This window comes from Solanum pennellii, chromosome 9 (genome assembly GCF_001406875.1).
Source record: "Solanum pennellii chromosome 9, SPENNV200".
NCBI lineage: Eukaryota > Viridiplantae > Streptophyta > Magnoliopsida > Solanales > Solanaceae > Solanum > Solanum pennellii.
Genome location: NC_028645.1, coordinates 1,652,834 through 1,671,433, shown reverse-complemented (window position 1 = coordinate 1,671,433; position 18,600 = coordinate 1,652,834). Strand labels below are relative to the sequence as shown.

General features: G+C 31.8%; 2 protein-coding genes across 3 annotated transcripts; one reads left to right on the top strand and one right to left on the bottom strand.

The window, feature by feature from the left end:
• Positions 1-1,292: 1,292 nt before the first annotated feature.
• On the top strand, positions 1,293-5,685 carry LOC107029441 (acylphosphatase). Of its 2 annotated transcripts, none has more exons than XM_015230856.2 (3): positions 1,293-1,708; positions 2,919-3,203; positions 5,217-5,685. In XM_015230856.2, the coding sequence occupies exons 1-2, from the start codon at positions 1,367-1,369 to the stop codon at positions 3,183-3,185; spliced, it is 609 nt and encodes a 202-aa protein (XP_015086342.1). In that variant the 5' UTR covers positions 1,293-1,366; the 3' UTR covers positions 3,186-3,203; positions 5,217-5,685. The 2 variants fall into 2 exon arrangements, with proteins under 2 accessions (XP_015086342.1, XP_015086341.1); XM_015230855.2 differs by having other exon boundaries at positions 1,295-1,708; positions 5,224-5,685.
• An 8,830-nt stretch (positions 5,686-14,515) lies between these two features.
• Positions 14,516-18,316, bottom strand: LOC107029203. The gene is made up of 3 exons (XM_015230562.2): positions 18,099-18,316; positions 14,859-14,937; positions 14,516-14,718 (listed from the first exon to the last, which is right to left on the bottom strand). Exons 1-3 carry the CDS (start codon positions 18,248-18,250, stop codon positions 14,650-14,652), a joined length of 300 nt encoding a protein of 99 aa, XP_015086048.1. The 5' UTR covers positions 18,251-18,316; the 3' UTR covers positions 14,516-14,649.
• Between the last annotated feature and the right edge of the window lie 284 nt (positions 18,317-18,600).

Sequence of the window (18,600 nt, the reverse complement as noted above, 5' to 3'; positions counted from 1 at the left end):
ATTATTAAGTAATTATACAACTTTTCTTCAAGAAAACTCTAGAAAATTAGAAATTGGACTTTTTAGGTTTATAGAATTTTATGTACTGAGCTTCGATTGATAATAAATTTTGAGGTTGAAATATGAAATATTACAAATTTTGAGTTATCGAAAGTTGAATTTTTAAGATATAAAGTTACGTTTGAACAGATATTTTACTTGAAAATAAAAATAAAGAGTCGATCTGAGGCTCTTTACACATACTTTCCCTTTATGTATAAGATTGGACATTATATGACACGCAGACAATTTAATATGGTGGCCTAATATTGAAAATAAAATTTTATGAATGAATTTTTTTTTTGATTTCATATTATAGAAATCGATATTAAATCTAATTTAACCTTAAAAATTAGTCGAAAAAAATAATTTAATTTATATTAAATATGTCACTAATCCTTTAAAAAGTATTGATGCGAGACTCTTCAATATGCCATTTTAAATTTTGATGTCAATGTTTTCTCTATGAAAATATCAATTTTCTATTTTAATAAAATCTTTAATTGTACTAAAATTAAACATTAAACTTTGATAATATCAATTGAGATAAAAATAGGAGAGTTCTTATAGGTCCATAGCAAAAGTTGTAAATGGGCCTCCAGAAATAAAGCCCATTAAATCAACTGCATAATCCAATAGTAAAGCCCATCTAATTGTATTTGTTGACCCAAAAAAGCTTAATGTTAAGTGAAGTGCACATATAGCAAATTTTAGGATCTATTTAAAGAATAGCCCAAGTTTACAAACATTTTAAAAAACTTACTTAAACATACGTCAAACTTTTATCGCTATCTCTAAAATTTCCTATCATTTAAAAAAATAGAAATAAAAAATCTCCTATTACATACATCACCCTCTCTCTTCCGATCGATATAACTACGTATTCGAATTCGAATGTCTGCAAACATATTCGGAAGTCCAATGATATATCTGGATGTCCTATTCCTTCTCGAAAATATTCTTTCCCTCTCGAATACCACTGTCACTTATGTATTCAGATATTCTGTTTTAACGAATAATTATAATTTAAGAAAAAATAAAAAAATAATATAATTAGCTTTTGACAGTAAAAGATTTAAGGAAAAACTACTTAAATGGGTCATGAAGCTGATTATTTTTGCTTAACGGATCATTTTTGATCGATAATTTCGTTAATTTAATACTAAATCACTCTATATGTATTGTATATATGTATTCAGAAATTACTCGTTAGTGAATGATACTATAAAAACGTAATAGATATAGACGAATAACGTCATGTGTCTCTATTTAATTTTCGATTACGAGATCTTCCCACCATGTCAATGGTGAATCGAATACGAATCTAATGGCATTGTTGGCAGCTTCAACATCTGTATCTTTTTCTACTGAAAGAATCACTTGTCGTTTCACAAATTCATTCTTCAAATCCCATTTTATTACGAAGCTTAACAAGAACAATCTAGACTCACCATTGCAGCAATGGCAAACAAGATCAAGAATCTCGTATATTATGCATAACCATAGTGTTATTGATTCATATAAAGGTGTAAAACGAGTTTCATTTCAGCTTCCTCTGTTACGATTACCTCTTCGTGTTGCTCGTAGTTCATCTCTTCCGTTTCTGCACAAATTCATTTCATCTCCTATGTCTTCCTTAAATTCCGACGCTAACCCTGATGTTAAAACGGTGAGTCCTCTTTTCCCTTTTCGATTTTGAGCTTGTTTTGGGAGATGGGTGTTTGGTGATTTCTGGGTCTTAACTTCCCTTTACGTTTTTTTTCAATTCAAATTGGTGATAAAGATGTAATTTTGAGAAATGGGTATTTGGTGATTTGTGGATTTAGGACTTTTATTGTGTGCTATGGCTGTAAAGGTGATATGATTTTGGATTAATTTCTTAAGGAGATGAGATATTGAGCTTATCCTTATCCCTTGTTATGAGTGTTTGATTGTTTCTGAGTTTTTGATATTTATGTGCTATTTGCTGTGATTCTTTTTTTAGATGTGATTTTGAGCTTGTTAATGATAACGGGTGATTGATCTGTATCTGAGTTTTGGTCATTGTGAGCTTGTTAATAGTAGTTCTACCATCCTACTTTTGTTGTAGGTTTATCCTTCAAAGTATAGTACGTAAGGACGAAAGAACGATATAATCTATCCAATAGTATGTAAGGACGGAGAACGATATAATCTATCCAAACATTGCATTTGTTAAGACAATGCAATATGATATACGTAATACAACACGATACTTAGCAACCGTCCAAACAAAGTTTCAAGAGAAAGATGGCTTTTTGAGAGTGTATCAGGAAATTAGTGTTTGATTATTTAGGGTGTTTGGGTGTTTGTGGTGCTATGGCTACATGTTAGCATACTACAACAGCATAGACAGTGTACTCTCACAAGTGGGGTCTTGGGAGGGTGGTGTGTAAGTAGCCTTACCCCTCTACCTTGTGAAGGTAGGGAGGCTGCAAGATAGCTTGAATTTATTCATTTGTAATTCTTAAAAGAGATGTGATTATGAGCTATTGCTAGAATTTTTGGGGTTGTGCTCTGTCTCTTTGTTTGCTGTGATTTGTATCGAAATTCTTCAAAAGGATGAGATTTTGAGCTTACACGAGGATGATTGTCGGATTATTCTGTCTATTTTCTGTTGCTGCTGCAGGTTTGAGGTGGGTTCAGTTGAAAATCTTTAAAAGGATGAGACTTTAAGCTACTTGTTTTTTATGGTTGTTTGATCATTTGAGTTTATGTATTTCATATTTGTGTGTTGTGTGTGCAAGGTAGCTGTGATTTTAAGTTAAAGTTCTTTAAAAATATGGGACTTTAAGGTGTTTTTTCAGTAATCAGTGTTCATATTTTCATGCATTTCGGTTACTTGTGTGTTGTCGTTGCAGGTTAGAACTGTGATAAAAGGGAGAGTGCAAGGGGTGTTTTACAGGGACTGGACTGTGGAGAATGCTAAGGAATTGGGATTGAAAGGTTGGGTTCGAAATCGGAGGGATGGATCGGTGGAAGCTTTGTTTTCTGGAAGCCCGGAAAAAGTTCAGGAAATGGAGCAGAGGTGTCGGAGGGGTCCATCATCTGCTATTGTCACTGGACTAGATGTCGTCCCCTGTGATGATGACCCTGGAGCTGGGTTCGAACGCAAACAAACTGCTTGATCATAGGCTAGCCTTTTGGTAAAGACTAAGCCGAACACTTCTTTTATTTTCTCTAACTTGCTCTTGCTACATGCTTAAGTGATTATAAGTATCATGTTTGTACACACAAGGTCTTTGAAATGTTAAGGAATTTATTGTTTAATGTTCTTATTGATGTCCTCGGAACTGTGCTTGTGCTTTTGCTAATTGCCTTTTGAATTTTAGCATTATCTTACCATCTACATTTACTAGAGTAACTGACCAAGTTTTGTGGACTCTTCATGTTTGCTACCGAACCTGTGTCGATACGACGCTAGTGTGGGTGTGGGATTTGTCTGGTATGAGGTCATATTGTGACCAGATCCATGAACAAGTTAGGGGGCAAATTGAGATTTTGATTTCTCAAAGTGAAAGATATAACAGATTTAAGACATGGGAAATGACATACCTTCAATATTATAGTCCTTTTGTCTCAATATTATATCCACAGAGTATCTCTCAAAGTTTAGAATATCTCTGTAGCTCTATTTTATAATTTTGAATTTCTTTTAGTAGAATCCCAGCACCCATACCCTCAAATCATAAAATTTAGATTTTACCGGAATCCGAACTTCGGATTAGCACCAGTGTCGGACACTCGTATCCGAGTTCGAACAACTTAGGTAATTGATGGAGTGGGGTTTGTGGCTTTGGGAGATGCTCAAGCCTCTACTTAAGACCATTACATATGGCGAAGTTTCCACAACTGTTTGCGCATCTTTTCAGGCCCATATGGACTAGAGATTTGGCCACTATCAACAACAACATACCCAGTGTAGTCCCACATGTGGGGTATAAACAGGGTGAGGTGTACGTTTAGACCTTACCACTATCATTGAGGGGGTAGAGAGGTTGTTTCCAATAGACCCTCGGCTTGAGAATAGATTTGCAAGACTAAAAGGCAATGATGAAAATAATGAAGAAAGAGAAGTACTGACAATAAAACAGTGTAGATACCACAAAGTAAATAAAACAACAGTACTAACAAAACCGAAGAATAAGATAATGCTAGCACAAAAACAATTATGCTGTCAAAGAAACTGAGATTTGGCGAGTGTACTGTAGTGTTTTTTTTTGTTTAATGAATCATGTTACCTAAGAAATTAAAACTATAGACTCAAATTACAGTTCCTTTTAGCCATTATTTTGGATCCATTTCTACTGATCAACCTATGGGCAGATGTAGCTTAGTGTTACCAGTTTCATTTGAACCTTTATGTGTAAAACTTTACTACATTGCAACAAATAATAAATATGAGCTCATTACGCACCCAAGGGTGTGGCCTATTTGTCAAGTAAGTGGTTGAGAACCATGAAGTTTCAGATTCAATTTCTAGTGTACAGAGTTACGTGGTACTAGTTGGTGGTGGGAGGTGAACTGTGAAATGAGTCGAGGAGTGCGAGAGTTGGCCCAAACACCATGTTCATTAAGAAAACTAAAAATAGAACTGTAAAGGTCGAACCCATAGAACTAAAATCCTGGATCCACCCTTGGTCAAGAAGGGAGATTATCTTATACTTTTGCTCTGCTCCAAGTGTGGCAACTTACATTACCTTCTCTGTTAAAGTCAAATGTACTTGTTACTCGATCTTCTTTGATATCTCTTCAGCCATATGTTTATATGTTGAACTCTTAAATAACAATTCGAGGATTGTTGCTTCTGATGTTTTTGGGCATATATATGCTTTGCTTTGGCACATTTGTCCGGAATTATAGAACTTTTCAGCCTAATAGCCTATCATGTGAGACGTATATTCTTCCTATGGCCTCTTATTCTTATTGTTGTTGTGTGTGCGAACATGTATATTCTCAAAAAAATTTCACCTTATGAGTTCTTAATTTATCTGAGGGTCTATCCGAAACAATCTCTCTACCTCCTAAGATAGGGGTAAGGTCTGCAACTCTGCATACACATTACCCTCTCCAGGCTCTACTCGTAGAATTACACTGTATATGCTGTTGAGTTTTCTATCAATCTGATTGACTAACTTTGTTTTCTATCTATCCTCGAGGCTGCAGTTTGCCAAGCAAATCAAAGACGATGAGTTGACTGGAAGCTTTACTCCATCACAGTTAAAACATTCAGTAAGATTTACTTTTATGTAGTTTCAGTATCCCCACATCGGTTGTGATCGATGAGAAATGTGGACGTAAGCTTGTTTAAAGAGCTGAGTTACGCCCAAGGTTCATTTTCTTATCACGTGACAGATGGTAGTTGAGGAAAGTATGGTGCAATAAGTTGAGGCCCTCGATATTTTATCGATACACAGTCCTAAATATACATATATTTCGTATTTGTTGATTATTTTTAATTTAAACGGTTGAGTGAACAACTCTGTTAGTTCTTAAGAGAAAAAGATATGGAACCAATTATTGTCCAAACTACACGAAAAAAGGCAAACAATGACTTGACCTTTTGAATACTTTTTCTGTACAACATTTTAGACTATGAGTTGAAGATTTGATCTTTCATGGATTTGAGTTCGAAATTTTATCACAATTCATTTAATCATTCGTGAGTTTACGATCATATAATTTAAGGTCTTTTAAAAACAGTCTATCTACTTCAGAGTAACGTATGTGCATATGCTACTTTTTACAGATAAAATTTTCATCGAATATGTTGTTGTTATACCATATAAAGTCGGAGCTAAAATTACTTAATTTGAATTAAGACAAGTTGTTTGTTAATTACAAGTTGGGATAACCGTGTGGGGCAAAAAAACAAACATTAAGGGACCTTAATTACATGATTAGTTGTTTAAGAAAATGAAACATCAACTATTAGCAAAAAAAAAAACCCTAGCTCTTAAATAAAGACAAAATACACATAGAGAGTTGTTCCTAAACTCTCAACATTACAAATATATATAACTCTTGAATATGATATAAAATGTTATCGATATAACTGATTTTATGGTTCGAACTCATAAACTATGAGTTATGCATAGAAGATAATGACGCAAAATTCAAGAAATAGAATCGTAAAAATGAATTTAATACTTTCCTTTAACGTATAAACACCTTATGAGCCTTCAATAATGTCTTTCCTATCCGTTGTTTGAGTTGACTAAAAACGATGAATTAAAGATAGCATATATATAAAATCCAACTCATATGTATTAAATTAATTAATAAATATGTGGACCACAATTTAATGAAATCTTACTGGCCCTTATAAATATGTTCAAAGTTTTTTTTTTTTCTCTTAAAACTATTTTGTTATTTTCTGTTCCCTTAAAGGAGGAATATGCATTTGAATCTGCCAACTTCTTGTCTAGCAAATCTTTTTATATATTAGAAATTTTTGGAGATTATCCAATCAGCCTAACACACTTAATTATAAAGTTTAAATTCTTAAAAAAATGGAAAAATATTTTTAGAAAAATAAAAAAGTTTAAAGTTAAAATTGCTTTTAAATATAAAAAAGTATGTCATTCTTTTTTCAGGACTAAATAAAAGAAAAAAAGAATGACATATAAATTGAAACAAAGAAGATATACATTTTCGTAACTGAAAATACTTGTTTGGAAGAGTTACAAGTTTCTCTTTTTACGAAAGTGAATCTATAGACACTTTCTATCGAATAAACGTGAACATTAAGCTAAATATTGTGAATATACTAAAATTTTATCATAGGAACACATTTTAATTTTATTTATATGAACAAAAAATGAAGTGGAACATTTTAAGCTTCTCTTTTTCCTCATTCTCATATCTCAATTTATATAATATTTTTTATGAAATGGAATTTACTTTATTTTTATGAAATGATCTATATTTAATTAAATATTTATATATTTTAGATTATAAATTTCAAAGATCATTATTTTATTATTAAATTATGTATTCAGTCAAATATATTTGCATAAATTGAGATAAATAAATACATCAATTAAACAATTTACAAGTTTTTGAGAGCTAAGAATGTGACACCAAATTAATTTTTTGGTGGATTGCTTATTAGAAGGTTGTTTTAAATATTAATTTATGAAGGTATCCTTTATTATTATTGAATAAATTTCTCCTTTGACATTAGTTATTATGGATCACAAATTCACATGAGGTGTCTATAAGCATTACAATAGAAAATATTTAGACTTTTATGATGTGACAATTGAAGTACCCAAAGGAGAATCTAGTATCTTTTAGATGATCAATATTTAAAGTAATTATTTTAATAATTTATTGATCAGATTTTGTGAGAAGTCAAAAGTACTTAATATTAAAAAGTGGACAAATCTTAACCTTAGCTTTTAGGAACAAAGAAATATATCTTATATTTGTCTTTCATTATACTTTTTTGATATATTTATCCTTATCATCTAATATAAAATATATATTTATTTGTTAAACCGTTAAGTTTCATATCTCCACTTTTATCATCTTATGTGGTGTCTAGATGGGGCATGCCACATATATATTTATATTTATTTCAGTTAAAAAAATATCTATGTAAGTATGCCACGTAGCGTCATGTAGATGCCACATAGAATGAAAAGTTGAGATATAAAACCTAACTGTTCAAGGACAAATATGTATCTTTAATTGGATGACAATGTCAAATATATCAAAAAACTATAACGAAAAACAAATTAAATATAACCCATTTCTAAAAATACAAAAATAATAATGACCCTTTTTCGATATCAATATATATAACACTTGTATAATAATCTAACTAATAATTCATACCAAACACACCCAAAATGGAAAATCTTACTGGCCTTTCCTCATATCCTTTTCTTCTCTCATGTGAGCAATATATGAAAGGTCAAATTATTATTAATTTCATTTGTTAATCATGTTTCTTTCTTTATTGAGTGCGCGAATAAAGTTTCACGTACATCATATTAAAAGTATAACGTAGCCGTAGGTGAATCCGTAGCTGAATTAAATCTTTCGCGATGAAAATGTACTCTTCCCTCAACTTTCCAACATAGGGGACTAGCTTGCTTCCACTGGTGGACGGGAGGGCGGGCGAACAGTCCAAAAGACACGTAGCCGGGGGCGAGTCCAAAATCCAATTGTTTCATTTTCCTACTTGTTCATCACTCGGAAATCAAGACAAACCGAGCACTGCGATAGTAAGACGTGAAACACTTGTTTGAATAAGGTTCGTTGAATTTCTGAGTACACCAATTTTTCGAATAATCTATACACCCTTCACTTAAAAATTGTACTTTTATGTACAAAATCAAAATTTATATATGAGTTAGACCTAACTCAATAATTTTTTTCCACCAAGTACAAAACAAGAACATAAAGTTTGGAAAAGTGAGTTTGGAAAAAGATGTATTATATGATATGTAAGCATCAATAACCAAAAAGGTTGAAAAAGCACATGCAAATATATAGGGACCCTATATAATACTTTATACTATAAATCCCCTACTCAACTTCTATTAGAAAAACAAACCAAATCCTAAAAAATTTCATTTTACTATCAAACATTAATTAAGATCAAAATATGGTGAAGTCCAAGATCATAGGGAAGTTATTGAAGACTCAATATCTTCATCAATTAATTCTCAATCCCAAAAAAATGTCAAATAATAGTGCTACTAGTAGTAGTGATCAATTTTCCGTCGAAACGCCACGTGGCAAGACATTATTGGTGCCAAATGATGTGAAAGAAGGACATTTTGCTGTTGTTTCAGTGAATCCTGAAGAGGAACCACAAAGGTTCGTTGTTAATTTGAATTGGTTAAATCATCCGTCTTTTTTAAAATTATTGAAAAAAGCTGAAGAGGAATATGGTTTTAGTCAAGAGGGTGTTCTTGAATTCCCTTGTCGTGCTGCGGAATTGGAGAAGGTTCTTGCTGTTGAATGTTCGAATAAAGTCTCACGTTGGTAATCGAAAAAATTTAATAAGAAGCTATACATATATATAAGATGTAAGGGTCAAATGAGAAAAAAAAATATATGTAATTAATTGCTACTAGTGCTTTTGTAGTTTAACAAAGTTATCAACAAGATGCTATAAAGATATCTAAGTGATGCAATAATAGTATTGCTCTCTTCGTTTTATTTTATGTGGTTTAGTTTGATCAGGTATAAATTTCTTTTAAAAAGTATTTTTGAATTTTATGACTTTTTAATGATATGAATGATGTATGATAAAATAATTAACAAACGTTAATTGTGTTATTGTTTAATTAGACTTACTTGTTTTGAGAACAATGTTTATCTTATAGAAAAAGGTCAAAAGTATTCTTAAACTATGTGAAATAACTTAAATATACCCTTAAACTATATTTCGGCTCAAAAATTACCCTTTCCGTCAAACTATTGGGTCACACCTACCCTTCTAGTTAACGGGAGTATCCATGTGTGTGTTAAATGTCCCGGCGATGCCACATGTGCACGCCAAATAGACCCACCTCCACATAGACGACTACAGAAAAAGGGTCAAAACTATCCTTAAACTATTCGAAATAGCTTAAATATACCCTTAAACTATATTTCGGCTCAAAGATGTCCTTCCCCTTTAATCATTACATCACACTTACCCTTTTGTTTAACGGAAGCATATCCATGTGTGTGTTAAAATGCGACATGGACTCCACACTTGCTCTCTATTTAAGGGTAGTTTTGACCCTTTTTCCGTTCATTTTAGATGCTATATAAATAGAATGATATTATCTATGTTTTAAACTTCTTATTTTATCCTTAATAAAATATTTATAATTATACAAATATCCATAACTTATTGTAGATCACAAATTTTTAAAATCTTTATTTCATTTTTAAATTTCACGTTCAGTCAAACAGTGACAAATAACGTAGCCAAATACAGAAGCAATTTGCAAGTTTTGAGAGCATAGAATGTGACGTTGAGTTAAACCCTTTTGAAGTTTTCACCAAATTCACCAAGAATTATTTTTGATCGACAAATTATTTAAGTTAATAATAAAGTATCGTTAGATTTTCATATAGTTTCGTCTAATCAACGTATATAAAAAAATCTCCTTTATATTATTGAATTTTCATATACTATTGAATAATTCCTTCAACTCAAAATCAAGAATGCTTTAGCATAGTTATTATGGATCATGTGTAGATGTCTATAAGCATTATCATGAAAACTTAGATTATTATTATTATTATTATTATGTTAATCATTTTTTTTAATTTTTCATCTGATGTTAGGAGTCCATAACAAAAGAAAATTTAATATCTTTAGATTATAGTAAAACTAATGAAAAGTACCATAAATTAATTTTACCCAATTATCAATAAAAGGTTCCATCAAAAGACGTTTCTCGGTAAACTGGCATAGGATAATTAGCAACGAATCTTTTAAGAATATCTAATACATATCTTACACGCTTAAAACTCGTAATAAACTAAAAAAATATCCAATATAAAGATGTAACAACACATTTATACATAAAATATGAGACGATAACGTAATATAAACATATAAATTTTAGCCAAATTACATGTATCTAGATTGAAACAATATATTAATTGAATTTGAGATATTAGTGAATTACAAAAAGGACCCCATTCAAAGGATGAAAGGGATTTATCAAGCTAAGTAATATCAATATCAATATAAGAAAAAAAGAAAACGTAGCTAACTAGAAGAGAAGGTCCCTCCCTTTTTCTTTTGTCTTCATCTTCATAACTATATTTAATTAATATGTATAAACTTATTTCATTTACGCTATCGCGATTATCATTATTTCTAATTTTTACTTGCTTGTGATATCTTATTTAAACAGTCATATACAAATCATGGCAGATCGATAAAATTTTAGATCGATGTTGTGTATATACATTCGACCTAATGTATGCTTACTCACAAATTCTATCGAATTGATATGACTTTATATCGCGTTAATGAGAAAAACACATGAACATGTTTTACTTGACTAATATGGTAAATTAACAGAGCCAGTGAGATGTCAAATGAGCGGTTTGAACTAAGTAGGCATTTGGTCATGAGATGAAATCAACGTTTTGGACATACGATTTCACGCATTTCATGAGATGAAATCACAAATTATTTAAAAATTATGATATGAATTTTTTTATAAATGCAAAAATTGACCCACAAGTTTATGTTTTGTAAAAGTAACCTACATTTAATTTAATTTATATATATCGACCAACCATTTGTTTCATATGTAAATAAGAAAATTATAACTCATATCATTACCTTTTAAACCGTTTGTAAATCATATAATAACGATTATTCTCTCCAATATAAAGTTATTTTTACTTCAAATCAATTGTTAATTTACCATCTATACTCACCAAATTCCATATTTTTTTAAATCAAATTTATTACTCCTTCGTACAAATCAATTTTGATAATAAAAATTCATTATTAATTAAGTGGACAAGAGTAATCACATGACATTAATTGCAAAAATAATTTCCTTAGCTAATAATAACTTGAACACTATATCTTATGTTCAATTTTTTTTTTAATTAAATTAAGATTTGATCAATAAATGTTGCATTTTTTAGAATAGCCTTGGTGATAAATGTATAATGCAACTTTATAAACTTTTACTTTTATTTGGTTAGATTGTATAAATAATTGGGACAATTTTAATAATTTTACAACTTATGGAATTTTTATGTTTATGAAAAAACATAACATAAAAAGTCCAAATCGTATTTCCAAACAAACCTTTAACTTCATCTCATAATTTTATATCGCATGGTCAAGCGGGCCCAAGTAAAAAGGTTTCTTAAATTGATATGATTAGCCTAAAATGGTTAGATAATTCATGAGGTGAATTTGCAAGTTAATTAACTATGACTGTGCTCTAAGAGTTTACATATACACATGGTATATCTATATTAATTTGTGTAAATATTGAGAATGAATAAATTTTTACTCTTGTACAAAATACAAAACCCTAATAGAGAAACTTTCATAGTCATACATGTGCGATATGAAATGAATTTTACTTCTGTATATCGTTAATGTAAGAAAATAAATAAATTACACTATCAGATCATTTAAAGTTGACCCTCGAGAAATCCCTCATATTACATATTTCCTTCTTTTTGAAAAAGTTATTTACATTAACGATACATATTTCGTAAACTTGTAATTAAAAAAAGAGAAGGCATAAATATCTAAAAGTAATTGCATTAAGAAAAGATGGATCATATGTTGCAATAAATGACTAAAAATAGTTGTAATATATGACCAAAATGTTTGGTTGCAAATTTGGGCACATTATAAGTTGTATCGTGTCTAGTTATTAGCCTTCACCATATCCTATATAAATCCCCTTCTAAAACTCTAGAAAAAAAAAACAATATACACCATATACACAACAAGTATACACCAAAATATGGTAAAGTCCAAGATCATTAGGAAGTTATTGAAGGCTAAATTTCCTCAATTAATTCTCAAATCCAAAAAGAGGTCAAATAATAATTCTACTACTAGTTCTACTGATCAATTTTACGACGAAATGCCACGTGGAGAGACGTTATTGGTTCCGAGCGACGTAAAAGAAGGACATTTTGTTGTTGTTTCAATGAACCCTGAAGAGGAACCACAAAGGTTTGTGGTGGAGTTGCATTGGCTAAGTCATCCATCATTTTTGAAATTATTAAAACAAGCTGAAGATGAATATGGATTTAAGCAACAAGGTGTGCTTCAATTTCCTTGTCGTGCCGGAGAATTACACAAAGTTCTTTCTACTGGATGTTCGAATTAAATGTCACGTTAGTAGCTCAAAAGATTAAGTATCTACGTATATATATACAACGCCTTTCGAGGAAAATCGTGTGGCCTAGTGGAGCTCAACTATTTATTATTTACAAAGTTTAATTCAGGTGTTATTCTTCAATTAAACTTAATTACGTTAAGGACAATTTTTCATCTTTTATATATATATATATATAGTACTAAGGTATTAAAATTTCTCACACTAACCGCATAAAAAGAATATGATATTATATTATTAGTGCATTTTAAATGATTATTATAAATTAATATATTATCGAAATTTATCGTCCGAATGGAATTTAGTTAGGTTGTGAATAAGAAATGAATTCACATAAAAACAATAATTAATAATTTCATATTAGATATTAACGGTAAGACATAAAAATAAACATTCAAAGGACAGTAAGTGGGGAGAAAGGGAAATATCAAGTAAGTAACATCAATATCAACATAACATGCATTTCTATATCAGTTGTTCTCTTTTCCGACTTAAAATATCAGCATGGTTCAGATAAAAAATTCGCATATCTAAATTATAATAGTTCAGATATAAAACTTAAAAAACTAAAATACTTTTACTGTGTTGCGACCCTTCTCTCGAAAAAAGAAAATTAACAAGAGTTGATTGTTAAAAAAATATGTCAAAGATGATTAAGAGTAAATCTTGATTTAGTTTTTACAATACATGACAACTAATAAGACTTGTACTAGTTGTTAAAAAATAGATACAAAGTTGATTAAGAACACATCTTGATTTTGACAATACATGACAAAAAAGAAGACTTGCCAAGATCATAATATCATTTGTCCAAGATCAAGAGTTACTTAATCTAGCGAAATATTATTATAGAGAACATATATAATATACTTTCGATATTTCATATATTTTATTTGATTTTAACTTGACACAGAGTTAAGAAAGTAAAGAAACTCTTTGAATCTCATGTGGTCTTACACTAAAGGTACGTAAAATGTGTCATTTTAAATTTTGTCGTCTTAAACATGATGTGTGGAAAATTGTTAAATCAGATATCTCTATGTTTCTTTAATAAATAAATGTTTGTGATTACAAACTTTCCTATACGCATAAAGATGGCACATACCGTCTTTTCACGCTTAGTGTGAATCTTTTTCTCGCAAAATTTAAAATGGTGAGTCTTTTTTACCAGATATAAACTTATGAGTCAAGGTTTACATAAAGATTTTGAAATCACAATTCGGAAACCCAAAATTCCTGCTTTTCGAAGAATTTGGTATTTGAAATCATGATATTGATTTCAAATCGCATGTCCAAACGTCTACCAGAATTTGTGAGGCTATTAAAAGCATAACTGAAGGAAGAAGAGATTCAAACAGAAGGGTGTTTCTGAAGTACTTTGTAAACCAGAGGAGTTGCTTTGAATACCAAATAACAACAACATAACCACCGTAATTCCACAACTGAGGTCTGAAGAGGACAATGTGTACGCAAACCTTACCCCTACCTCTCGTAGAGAACATACTGAATCTGTGGACATGTATCGTTCGCCTTTTTTGTCATCTTAAGATAAAGTAGAACTCAAGGACACATTAGTATGAGTCTATATAACAGATGGAGCAATACCATTAATTAGAAAAAGCAATCATGCAGCACTTGGAATATCACCAAACTTTTCAGAGGCTAAAAATGTTTTGAATTCATAGTATCAACAGAAATTTCAAAAGGAAACAGAAGCATCATGCTGATACATTGGAGAAACTTATGGAAAGTAAACAGGCCAATTGAAGTAGTACGAGTCTCGGGTATCTTTATCCATGTATTGGTTCCACTGCGACAAACGAAACTCAAATGAGAAACATAAAGCCAGTAATTTCATCCTAGTTTGAAACTAAAAGCATTGGAACAAAAACCGTCATCCTTTTGGGGTGCATAAGAGTTAAACATAAGAAACTTTAGAACCATGAGTACCTTGAATTCATAGTCCTGATTTTTCTTGAGAGCTTTCTTCCAGTGATATTGCTCAAAAAGCATGGCTTTGTCATGCCAGCTGCACATAACATACTCAATAAGTCAGATACACAGCAAAAAGGATTTTTTTAAAAAGAAATCTCAATCTTGAAGTAATATGGCTGTCGTTGAGACAACACTAACTACTGCCAGTACTTAACAGTACTTCTGCTATCTTTTGTCTCGTAACCTATTACTAAGATTTACATGAAAGCACAAACAGATAATCTCCAACAAGCTAAGCATACTACAGTCATCATGCATAGAGGTTTTTCTCTAGTGAATATGGAACTGTTCTACAGGGATGTGTCTCATGGCACTAATTTGGACGTCTTGAACAAAGCAGTACTTAATAAGTTCCCAAGATTTCAACCTCCGACCAAGTTTGGGTGAGTGTGATCTTCCTTTATTTGAGGTCGTGCTAACACTAAGACCTTTTACGTGTCTGAGGCAATCATCAAGTATCCTAAAACATTAAGTTTTTGCTTTACTTAAGGTAAATCCCTGATCTATTTTTGTAATCAACAAATGCTTTGTTCTTAATGAGAAACAGAAGAAAAATAGTGAGAAGGATTAGGAGTTCAACTTAGCATGAACATTCTGCTCCTTTGTTGTTCAAATGCCAACAGATGCCATTTAGCTGGAAGAGGTGGGAACTTAAGAAGAATGGAACACAAGATAGAGAGATGTGTATGCAGTAATTTTTAAGATAAAAAATTGAAAGAAAAGAATAAAAATGAAGCACAGAGACGACCTGCTAGCATGAATCAAGCGCTACTTATTCCTTAACTTCTGCAACTCAACGATTCTAATGACAATTTAATCCCGCAACATACTAGTGACACTTATTTCAGCAATATAATCTTTTGCACAAATGAAAAAATATCACATGCCTACTGTCACTCATAAACTAGTGATACTTGTATATTCTTTGAGTTGGCATTATAGTGTGCACTAACCTTCTATTGACAGTCTGCAAACTAACTTCAAATATATATCCACTAAGAAGGTTTAGAACCTAAATACACAAAACCTATATTCACCGATATTTCCATTTAAAAACATGTCAAGTGGAAGCATCGACAATGTTCCGGACATCTCAATGGGGATGGAGAAAGGGCTTAAGTGAGCAGGCAAAAGAACTCACTCAACCCCTTGATGAAAAACAGATTGACTCAATTATCTTTTTTGATATAGACTGATCCCACATAGCTTAACTCTAAACTGTAAAGAGAAACTGGCAGTGTAAATTCAACAGCCCTTAACTCAATCATAATCACTTCAAGAACAGCCTTAACTTTATAATGATAAGGATCAAGAACAGCTTTGAAGGTTAATTACTTGTCCACCCAATTGAAAAGGGAACTTGCAAGGTGAAAAAAGACCTCGCTTGTGGTATCACAATGCCAAATGGACCTCAACTTTACTTCAACTCTTAACATCATAATTTGATAACCACTGTCTTTATCCAAAACTAGTTATTGGTGGCTATATGAACTGAAATCCTTTATGCCAGTTATGTTCTATTCGGACTTATTTGATTCCATTACCAAGTAATTAGTCATTTACGGCAAAGCAGTTCTCTAAAACTAGAGGCAACAATACCAACTAAAAGTAGAAACGTCTTACTCATCCCCAAATAGATGTACAATAACCAAACTACAAAGACTCCTAACAAGCACCATACCTACTTCAAATGCAGCAAAAGTTGACCAACACCTTATGTCGATACCACTCCTCGAAACTACAAGCACACTGCATAGAAAAAGAATTGAGCCGAATAAAGATAACCCCTTTACCACACGCTCTCTCTTACTCTTGCTTTAATAGCTCTTTTGCACCACCAACACCACAGGGTGGTACCACTCCCCAAAACTAAAAGCAGTCACACACACTATATAGAACAAGAATTGAGCCAAATAAAGATAACCCTTTATCACACTCTCTTTCTCTTGCTTTAATAGCTCTTTGCACACCAACACCACAAGTCGATACTACTCCTCAAAACTACAGATACTATATAGAACAAGCATTTAGTTAAATAGATAAAATCCATTTTAACACACACACTCCCTCTCTCTTTTACCAACACCACAAGTTGATACCACTCCTCAACTACAAGCAAACTATATAAAACAAGAATCGAGCCAAATAAAGATAACCCTTGTACCACAATCTCTCTTGCTTCGATAGCTCTTTGCACCACAAACATCATAAGTCAATACTACTCCTCTAAAACTATATGCACACTATACAGAACAAGAATTGAGCCAAATAAAGATAACCCCTTTACCACTCTCTGTCACTTTCTCTTGCTGTAATAGCCCTTTGAACCACCAACACCACAAGTTGATACCACTCCTCAAAACTACAAGCACACTACATAGAACCAGAATTGAGCAAATTAAAGATAACCCCTCACACTATCTCTCTTTCTCTTGCTTGAATAACTCTTTGCACCACCAACACCACAAGTTGATACCACTTGTCAAAACTACAAGCACAATAATAGAATAAGAATAGAGCAAATAAAGATAACCCTTTTACCACACTCTCTTGTTTTAATAGCTCTTTACAACACCAACACGACAAGTTGATACCACTCCTCAAAACTATGAACACACTATATAGAACAAGAATTGCGCCAAATAAAGATAACCCCTTTACCACACACTCTCCCTCTTTCTCTTGCTTTCATAGCTTCTTTTGCACCAGCAACCCCACAAGTTGATACCACTTCTCAAAACTACAAGCACACTATATAGAACAAGAATTTAGCCAAATAAAGATAACCCCTTTATCACATTAACAACAAATATGAAGAAAAAAGTATAGAACAAGAATTGAACCAAAAAAAGACAACCCCTTTACAGCTCTCTCCCTCTCTTGCTCTAATAGCTCTTTGCACCACAAACACCATAACTCAATTCTTCTCCTCAAAACTACAAACACACTACATAGAACAAGAATTGAGCCAAATAAAGACAAACCCTTTACAGCTCTCTCCCTCTCTTGCTCTAATAGCTCTTTGCACCACAAACACCACAACTCAATTCTACTCCTCAAAACTATAAACACACTACATAGAACAAGACTTTAACCAAATAAAGATAACCCCTTTATCAAATTAACAACAAACATGAAAAACAACCAAACATTGTTGCAAAAAAAGGAAGTGAAAGTGAGTTTTGCAGGTTTTACTTGTATTGATTGGAAAGAGTCCACATGTAGGGATTGATCCATGTCAGAGCAGAGAAAGCAGCAGACCCGATCCATATATTCACGAACCGTTCCGGGTCGGCGTGTGGCACTCCCGGGTCACCCCTGTATGCGTTTCCAAAGTACTTTTCCATTTTCTTCTTCTTCTTCTCAAACGCTAGAAGTTTTCTCTTTTAGCTTATCCCAATATTTTGTGAGCCAAAGGAAGAATTATATTTATGTATGTGCTCTTAACTTTTTTGGAGTTTCACATTTTACCCCCTTGAACTTCTCATATTATCGAGTTTACATTGGAATCTGTTTAAATTTAAATGACAGTAAAATATTTTTTTAATAATGAAATTTCATATGTAGAGTTCAAACTCGAGACCTCCCACGTGTCTTAAATGAAAGTGTCCTCGTATCAACACATTGAAGATAAAATGCTTCCACAAAAATGTTTTCATATCAGGATTCGAAATTTCATATGAGGGATGAAAATATA